At 38.4% G+C, this 9412-nt stretch overlaps 1 protein-coding gene across 2 annotated transcripts; it reads right to left on the bottom strand.

Annotated features, from left to right (window-relative positions):
- Positions 1–759: 759 nt before the first annotated feature.
- Positions 760–9412, bottom strand: MTFR2 (mitochondrial fission regulator 2). 2 transcript variants are annotated; one of them, XR_003250805.1, is made up of 9 exons: positions 9300–9412; positions 8538–8669; positions 8066–8170; positions 7715–7836; positions 6405–6622; positions 5194–5494; positions 3090–3276; positions 2608–2703; positions 1592–1653 (listed from the first exon to the last, which is right to left on the bottom strand). XR_003250805.1 is itself a non-coding variant. In XM_026048238.1 (8 exons), the coding sequence occupies exons 1-8, from the start codon at positions 9360–9362 to the stop codon at positions 1555–1557; spliced, it is 1227 nt and encodes a 408-aa protein (XP_025904023.1). In that variant the 5' UTR covers positions 9363–9412; the 3' UTR covers positions 760–1554. The 2 variants fall into 2 exon arrangements, 1 of the variants encoding a protein (XP_025904023.1); XM_026048238.1 differs by lacking the exon at positions 2608–2703 and having other exon boundaries at positions 760–1653.

Below are 9412 nucleotides of genomic sequence, written 5' to 3'. Positions count from 1 at the left end.
ATTGTTGATCAGACTATTCAGGAACTCAATTCATGCCTAGAAAGGCCATTTTTCTGTAGGTCCACAGATCGTTCACGAATCTGATAGTACCACAGTCAGGTGTACAGTTAGCACAATGATTGACATCTCCTTCCCCCACCCCCCACCACTTTCAAACTGCAACAAGCAGCCAGGAAAACAAAGTCAAAAGRGAACACTGACAGTCTTGTCTTTATTGCCCTAAGCTCACCCAATAGAGGACAAGATATCACATGTAGATGTCACAGGCAACASAGTGACACAAGGAGGCAGTAATTTTCAAGTTAGGGAATAGCATCGACCTTGGAGACAGGCAGAAACAGAAGGAGAAACTGTTCAGTCGTGTTCTTCCACTCYAATGTGGTATAAAGAAAGCTCAATAATTACCAATAATTCAAGAGAAATCTATATGSAGTAGAGAGGATTTGAAGATAAATCCCTTACATACAGAGTTTAGTCAAAGATAACTTGGAAGGAGTATGGGATATGTCCAGTAACGACTTTTTAGACCTGTGTAAACAGCTGTAGGAAGACAAAGTATCGACAAAGCATCATACAGCCTTTGTGATGTAAAGGCAGCCCACTGCTGTTCTATCCTGCACAGGGAAATGGAAGACATCTAGGATATGCAAGGCATGTTCAGTCCACAGTGAAACTGAAAAGAATTTGCTTTTGCACAATCGCCTCGTTAGACAAAATAAGAAGTAAAGGCAACTATAGTAAACAGTCGACCCTAACCTGTTTTAGGTAATACAATTATTTAATCAATTGTCAAAAACTGTCAGCTCTTAAGATACAAAAAAAAAGTCTGCAAGACAAAAGGATATTACCATACATATCCATGATATAAGGGAAAATTTTTATAAATTCATGAACTCTGAACAGGAGTCTTCATAACAGTGCAGTTAATGTTCATGTACATAACGAAATTCAGACTACCCTTGTGCTATCAAGTCTTGCTCCAAAGTTTGTTTGTTTTCCTCAAAACACAACGCTCCCATATTGTGGGCATTAAATAGGCTGCTTGACCATGACTTAAAGGAAGACAAAGCTTCAGTTTTCAAAGGTTTTTCTACTGACCCACAATAAATTAAGAGTACCTCTTGCACACAGAATATGGAGCTGTAAACTATATCACACTAATGAACATGCAGTRTTAATGACCATTATACACATTGTTATACATTGTACACTAACCAAAAGTTCACATCTCTTCATTATTTACACAGAAGTGTAGACATGATACACAATTCAGCTGCCACACGAAGTATTACTTCTTTCATACATCCTGCACTTCCCAGGTTTCCAGCATACTGCACCATGATAAAAATATCTGTCTTCCGGTTGTGTGCTTTTCCCAAAAAGCATCACATTCACAAGTTTGGCTGCTGGGTAACTAAGGTAAGCGACTTTTACAGATCCTAGCAAATTCAGCAGCACAGGAGGCACATTCTAGAACGGACTACAGCAGTTTCATCAAGTGGGCCTGCCACTTACATACACACRCTATATACTTCCCTCAGAAGTCACTACCAATTAAATATGGGCTTTCACTTTCCACGTTGACATCTGTTTAACTTCATCAGTTCTTAGGAGGCTGGATTTTGCACTGGGCTTCAGACTGCAACGTCCTACCTGGGAAACAACAGTGGAATTAATAACCTCAGTTTCAAGAGCACTGAAGGAAGAGATGTTTTCAATAAACAGAGAGTTGGTAGGAGCAGTTTCATTTTTCCTCTCTGCTCAGGAAGAATAGGCCTATGCAATTGCTTCAAGTACCATTTTTCTTCAAAACATATAATGGTACCCAATTAAAAATATGAATGAATTTGCAATCCAGACTACTTTAATGAGAAAAGCCTGCCTTTCTCCTTTAGCTAAACAGCCTGCTCTTAAAGCAGTCTGTCTCCYAGGACTGCATAAATCACTTTAACAGAAGCTATTCCAGGATTTYTGCTTTTGTATTTCATATTCAAAAAGAAAAACTGATTATTTTTAATAAGCTTGCATTTTTTCACCTTTAAAGAACATAATGTTAAAGTTCATTGAAGGTAGTTGAAAGAACTTGAACTACACTGAACCCGTTGCGTAAATATAATCTGCGTAAAACATATGCTTTATATTTCATGTGAAGTCCTTGTGGCACTTAAAATATTTTTCCAAAATATCTTTACAGCGGGGGATACAAACAAAATAGATTATAGCTATACTAAATTTTTAAATCAAGAAACTAGCCACAAGTCCCGCAGCAGTCTTTGAAGAACAATATGTTCTGCAGTATTACTTATCTCTACTAGGCTACGAAATACTATAGTACCAAATAGCAATATTCTTAAAAGTGAAATAATATTGTAAATAGAAAAGGACAGTTTGTGTCACTTATTTCCACCTTTTTGACCTCTCAGCTCTGATGTTTGCAGAATTCTCTAGAAAACAACCGTCAGCACTGCTGAACTGTTTAACTTAAAACAGCTTGCACAGATTGCTCTACACAATCCCAATCCAGCACTCGGTCACCTCTCTGTCATGAGGCTCAGCAAGAATATTCAGAAATACACTTTAAAAGATATAAAATGTGCAGAAAGTCACCTCAAAGAGCAATGCAAGACTCAGTATTTTCATTTTKTTTTCTGAACATATAACACTTGTTAGTCAGACCTCTCTGTCCATTCTCAACACCTTTATCTGTAAAAATAAAGTCAGCATTACCAACTGGACACACAGTTTCTATGCCTGTAGACACACGCACTTCCAAAGTTCAATTAATCATGAGYCAAATGTTCAGATTCAGGCCTTCAGTTTTACCCCCTTGGTGAATATGGAAGTTTATTCACCAGTCTAAATCCACCTTTAATAATGATCTTTTTGAACTCTCCTCCTGGATTATACTTTGGGGGACAAGGGAGAAGGTAATAAAAATAAATAAATAAAAAGCAACCATCTAAACTGATAGTTTAAAAAAAAAAACATTTTGGACAATTTCTAACRCTCTCTCAAAAGCCCTGCAACTATTGATGTTAGTGGCAATTCCCTTCAAGGATACAAGAATACATTCTTCTGTAAAAACATACCAATGGAATCTCTGGACTAGAAAATGGGGAGCTATCGAAGGATCGATTTTCTTTGTCCAAGGAATCATCTTCATCATCGTTTTTATGYGCAAATTTCTTCTGAAGTGCATGAGTCAGCAGAGCAACTGGATCCCAATCTGAACTCCGTCTCTTTTTAGGTTTAGAAAGTGGGGTACCTCCAGGTGACCTGCAAGAACAAAGACAAAGACCATCTCTTGCCCTTATTGCTGTGCTGAGCAATCTGAAAACCAGCAAGATTGACTTTCATATACATCCTATAAGACCTGATTATACTAGCTGTTAATGCTATTTTATAGCAATTCATCAAACTAGATTAACAAACACAAGCTTAACAACTTCTCAGCCAGATTCCTAGCCTGAAACCACAGCTTGATACTGCTCTGTAAAGAAAGACAATATGAAAAATAAATAATATAATGAAAGAATACACACCACACCTTTCCTAACCATTTAGTTTTTTGAAGATAAATAAATAAAACTAGGAGTGTTCAAATTTGAGCTATTAAAGGAGCTATCTACAGGCCAGGAGATTGTACCTAATACATGCTGACAGCAGCAAGCTCATTGCAAGGTCTGCAAGTTACAGCCAACAAAAATCAAACTGACAAGTCACTTGCCCAGTCCACATAGATGTGGAGCTCAGGTGGGAGAAATCAGTATTTTCAGACTCTAGACTTAAGATAACAGAGGTCTTGCCCTTACAGGGCACCTTTTAAACTACTGTCAAACTAGAGTGCTGTTTGAAAAACTAATAATTTCTATCACCATTATTACCTCCAGCAACACTATAAAACATCAAGTTTGTCCTGGAAAACTACCCAGGCTTGGAAATTACTTAGGAGGAACTATTACAGACACAAATTCATTTTTCATTTAAGCTCTACCTAGATGATGCAGAGAGATGCCAGGATTCTGGAAGCACTTCAGATGCCCACTTCTTATTTCCTGCTAAGCATTGCCTTGCTCGGGGTGATGGTTGTTTAAACTGCCCTTCCTAAAYATGTCACTTCATTCATCACACATGGCATTCAGAAGGCTAAAAGCAAAACCTATCCCTGGAGACAAATATCTCTTAGTTTGTTACCATAATGCTGATCTACCTATCAGAACRTCTGGATAGGTTTGAAAAAAATAAAGTGAGTCTAAAATAAACATGTAAAAAGTGACTTCTGTTTTCAAGAGAGACAAAGCAACCCGAAGCCCATTCTCAGGAATGAATTAATACAGAAAGACTGTGCCAGGGGCTCTAGGGGTCCCTGCTAGACCTGTTAAGGACGTGTTAAGGTCCTTCCAACCTTAACCATTCTGGGATTCTGTGAAAAGTACCACAATTCAGATTTTGTGTTAGAAAGACTAACAGCATAATGTGCAAGTGAAGTTAAAACATTGCTTTACCTTAGAGCGTTAAATCAAGCATATTTGCTGATTTAATGGTGGAATACGTCTCCAAAAGCACATGGACATGCTCTGGAGACACATGCAAATAATGAGCCTGTACTTGGTGCTAATGACTTTCAGGGATAAAGCTCATAGTTAAGAAAACAAGAAAGCTCCATTGAGAGGAGGCATTACACGTACAGTCATGAGTAAAGCATTTTTGTAACCCCACGTGCACCTCACTTGCAAGTATTTATAATCTAAAAGACACAACATTTATTTTCCTTTAACACTTCAAAGCTAGCACCACAATATTTTGGGTATATTAACTGCTTGCAATGTTTCTCTAATTTTTTGTTGCATCTCTTCACAGTGAAACTAGAAAGTTTTAGTCAGAGTAGGTTCTGAGATCGCCTCAGTCTCAAAAGACACAGACCCACAAAACACTCCAAAACACCCTGAAATTTGTACACAAGTGCAAGCCTAGTTTCAAATGATGCAAGATTCAGCATTTCTAAATGAAACTTAAACCATGTCACACATATCTTGCATTTCAAGTTATGAACTTAAAGGCTGTCATCCTCAGTTTGCCAGCAGTAACTGGCAAATCATTCAATAATGTTTTATATTGGTATTTTCTGCTGCTGCTTAAATGCAGTGACACTAATACTGCCTTCAAGTCCCTCAAACACATAATTAAACCTACCTCTCAATAGCTTTCAGCTGAACCTTATTTAGATCTTTCAAAACATCCATCATACTAGGAACATTCTTTGTCCTCTGGTTATCAGCACTATCAGTAGTAGTTGAACTGCTCTTTCTTGCAGCACGACGTTGTTTTATAAGTTCAACGGCTGAAATACTGGCRTCAACACCAGATGCTGTCCCAGAGGGCAGTGGAGGAGGTGAGGGAATGACAAAGTGATTGTGAGAGATCGACAAGGGTGTGGAAGTCATTGCTGGCACTGGGTAAAATCCATCTGGGATGCTAAATGTCTTAAAGGTTTCTGCATGTAACAAGAGAGAAACAAGGATTTTACTTTTAATAGTTCTAGTACCTCAGTAATAATCAACATCAAGTCTAGCACCAATCTTTAGTCAAAATAAAACAGTTTAAGCACTTTATTACCCATCTCACATACCACAGCACAGAGAAAATTGTATTAAAAAAAAAAATCACAAATTCAATTTCAAAGTGAGAGACCTAGAACACATGAAATAACAGATCTGAGTTGGCTGAGTGATCAGCGGATTTTATCCAGAGTTTGTCCACTGGACAAATCAGGAACAGGTTGGGACAAAGCTGCCTGCAAAGGGTCAGTCCCAGTAGCCTGAGGATTGGAATAACCCAGATGAAGCAAAAGCAGGAGTAACTAAATCATCTGGACTTAAGAGCAGGTCACAAGACATTTGACAAAACAGATTTAACAGATGGTTGGCTTTCTATATGAACTCCCATCTTTGATACTCCAGTGGCTGTTAAGCGCATTTATTTTGCAACATTTGTTTTTGGTAAAGACCGAACGTGACTACCTTAGAATTTTKGCCCATTTGTACTCTTTGACAAATTACCAAAAAGAGAAAAGATTAATAGTATTTTAAAACTTACGGGCTATTATTAACTGCTACRTATGGAGAGTGTCATTACTACACTTCTCCACAAAGACAGAAATGAGTAARAAGATCACTCAACATCAACTTCATTTTAAATGCACAAAGGGCAAGGAAAGGAAGAAAAGTGAGAAAGAAAAAGCATATATTAAAGAGAGAAAACAAGCATTATATTCTATTAATTTTGTTAGTTTCACTTCCAYTAGAGAAATTATAGGTGCTCTCTATCAGTATCACTGCAAGCTCTGAACAGGAGCTGCAAAGGAAATAAATGAACACTTGTTCACTTCAAACCAAAGGGCTTACGTGATGGAACACTTCCTAGTGTCTGTCCAGCAACAATCGCAGCAATTTGGGCACGAAGAAAGACCAACTCATCTTCAAGTGCAGAAATCTTCTGCAGTGCTTCTTGGTCAACAATACTGTCTTTTTGTGTACTGTTTTTTGGTACACTTTGTATGGAAACCACAGAGGAACGTAGGTCATGGTGAACTGTACTTTTTTCTTTTCTCCACAACTCAGTCCTAGAAAGGAACAAGGACACAATTTAAAAGCTGCAGTCAGCAAYAGAAATAGTCTGGCAAAGATATTAAATGTGTGGACTCTGGCAATGATTATTCCATGTTGGTTCATCATTCATCCAACAAGATATCAAACTACTTTTTTAAAGAGTGTCCAAGTTTTACATTTCAATTACTCATATCCTCAAAAATGTGTCTTAAGCCTCCCTCAGATCAAGAAAGTCACAAATCCTTGAATCTCCACCATCATTTGGATAAGAAGTGGATATATAATCTATCCTTGAGAAAGTCAAGGTCATAAAGTAGGGCCAAGTTGTTACTATTCAAAAACTATGAAACTGACACCATAAAACTGTCTTCCTCCCCAAAGTGCAAACTTAGTAAAAGTCAGATAATAAAGATCAGGAAATTTTATTTAGGCTTCACCCAGTTTTATTAAGTTATGTAGGCAACTAAGTAGTTGTAAGTAACCTTTCAGAAAAATATAGTGGAGAAAGTCATTAAAAAATATTATTTCAATCATGATTTTAATRCACAGTTACATAATAAGACCCTTAGCACCTAGTAAGCATGAAGCAAACACAGGTTGAATTAGAAAACTGCTACCAATGTCAGGTTTTTCATTCTAAGTTTTGCTTCAAGGGTTTGGCTGTAGAAATACTCCTAAAACATAAAATGGGCATAAACTCAAGAAACTATCAACATGAGGTTATGCAACAGAAAAAAAAAAAAGTTTTTTTTTTTTAATTTATTCCAAAGCAATCAAGTTTTAAAGGGAAAAAAAAAAAAACAGGCCTTTTCCCATTATATTCATCATCACTTTTCTCCCAACCACACCTGAAGTACTGTTTTCTGACTTAGCAAAATCCCTTGCTTTTCACACTGGCTCAGAAGAGACACAGATTACACTACTGTCCCTGAAAAACATTCCACAAAGCCAGGAAATAAAATGGAAATAACAGAGAGGAGGAAAAAATTTTTTTAAAAAAAATCCACAGATCTGTGAATTAAAGTGCACAGGCAAGACAAAAAAAACCCTAAAAGATAGGAGACATGAATTTATCCTTTGAATGTGCTTATCCTGCTTTTACTTTCCTGGATTTAGCAAATGCTTGTCCCTCATCGTTTGCCACCCACAGGACATCACCAAGTGATGGAACTGCAGGAGTTGGAGCTGTGCTTTGTTCATAATCCAATGGACTTGGGTCTTGAGCAAGCTAAAACAAACAAACAAAAAAAATACAAGAAGAGAAAACGGATTTAGTACACGCTAAAAAAGTGTACCTGAACAACAAAATATGTATGAAGTGCTGTAAGCAAGTTAGAAATAGTGACCAGAAGAGATGTAGTGCACTAATAACACAAGCTAAGAAGAGTATAATCATTACTACACTCAAGTAGAGGCTTAACATAGTTGAAGGAAACACATAAAAATACATTACTTACTTGAAAATAAGGTCTTGGGCAAGGCTCTAAGGAAAGAATTGTGCCAAGTCTGCGAACAACACTTCGAGTTGGTCCATATTCYTTTCTTTGACAAACAGATACAACCTAAAAATCAGAACTTCTTTTAATCAAAAAAGCTAGAATCAAAGCCTGCAGTTTTATCAAAGCCTGCAATCATTTTATGAATTAAGCTAATATATGTAACTAAATACGATGCAGTCTAGTTAAAACATCTTTTCAATCCTATTCACAAGCTGGTAATTCATGCAGGCCCACATTGACTTGGCCAGCCTCAGTTTCTGAAAGACAACCAAGAAACAGCTTGTATATTCTACAGTGTCAAATGGGCCTACAGCTTAGTAGCTAGTAATATTTGAGACAGTGATAAAAAGAGCATGTCTGAGTGACACACATGCAAGCACTTACAACAATATTGGGGAAAAACAGTAAAGAAAGAAAAAGTTCAATSTACCTTGACCTGATAGTTCCTTAGGATGGCACAAAGCTGCTGGAAATGCCTTCTTGATGAGGCTGCTGAAGGAAGGCACGTTCTGATTGTGCGACCGATATTGCAGCTGAATCTACGAGTTTCCAAAAACACAGCCTGTCAACAAAGCAAGGTATGAAAGGAGAATGAAACCARGAAGTGCAACAAGAACAGAAAACAATCATGACGGTTGGGTCAAACTATCACTCCTAGACCCAGCTTAGCAGCTCTACAAAAAGAAAACAATGTTTTCAGGACTGCAAGTGTCTCACTAGTGACTGACCTCAGCAAAGAGCTTATTTATAAAAGGGCAACATAATGGAAAAGTCTGACTGCTGCTACAGCAGTGAACTTTATCCAATTTCACACCCCATATCTTTCCCCGTCAGGTCTCCAAACACAGGGAGTTAATCTTTCCTTCAAAATTGTTAGTTAGGCGTTTTATTTGGGCTTTTTGTTTTGTTTGGTATGGTTCTCTCATTTACAACGGTAAAACAAAACTCCGTTTTGGAGAAGAAAAAAAAAAGGGAGGGGAGGAGGAATAATAGAGGAAGAAAAATGGAACTACTAGAGTGAGTGTGAGTGAAGCAGAGCAGAGATGCCACAAACCCCACCTGCAGGCAACAACCGCAGCCCCCGCCACCCGGCGGGCTGGCCAGGGAGGGCCCTTCCTCCCCTCAACCTCGAGAGCTCCCCCACGGCCGCCGCGACCCAGCCGTGGCACGGGGCAGGGCGTGGGGGTCTTACCTGGTGCTCCGGCCAGCCGAGGTACTCCAGCACCCGCCTGAGGAGAGCCAGCACCAGCGCCATGCCGGCCACGCGGGAGCACAGGAGCAAGMGGTCACCGAAGCCTCCGGCAC

The sequence above is a fragment of the Nothoprocta perdicaria genome, unplaced genomic scaffold (genome assembly GCF_003342845.1).
Source record: "Nothoprocta perdicaria isolate Ctin4 unplaced genomic scaffold, notPer1 scaffold_52, whole genome shotgun sequence".
NCBI lineage: Eukaryota > Metazoa > Chordata > Aves > Tinamiformes > Tinamidae > Nothoprocta > Nothoprocta perdicaria.
The sequence above is the reverse complement of the archived record's forward strand: the minus strand, read 5'-3'. Positions and strand labels throughout refer to the sequence as shown.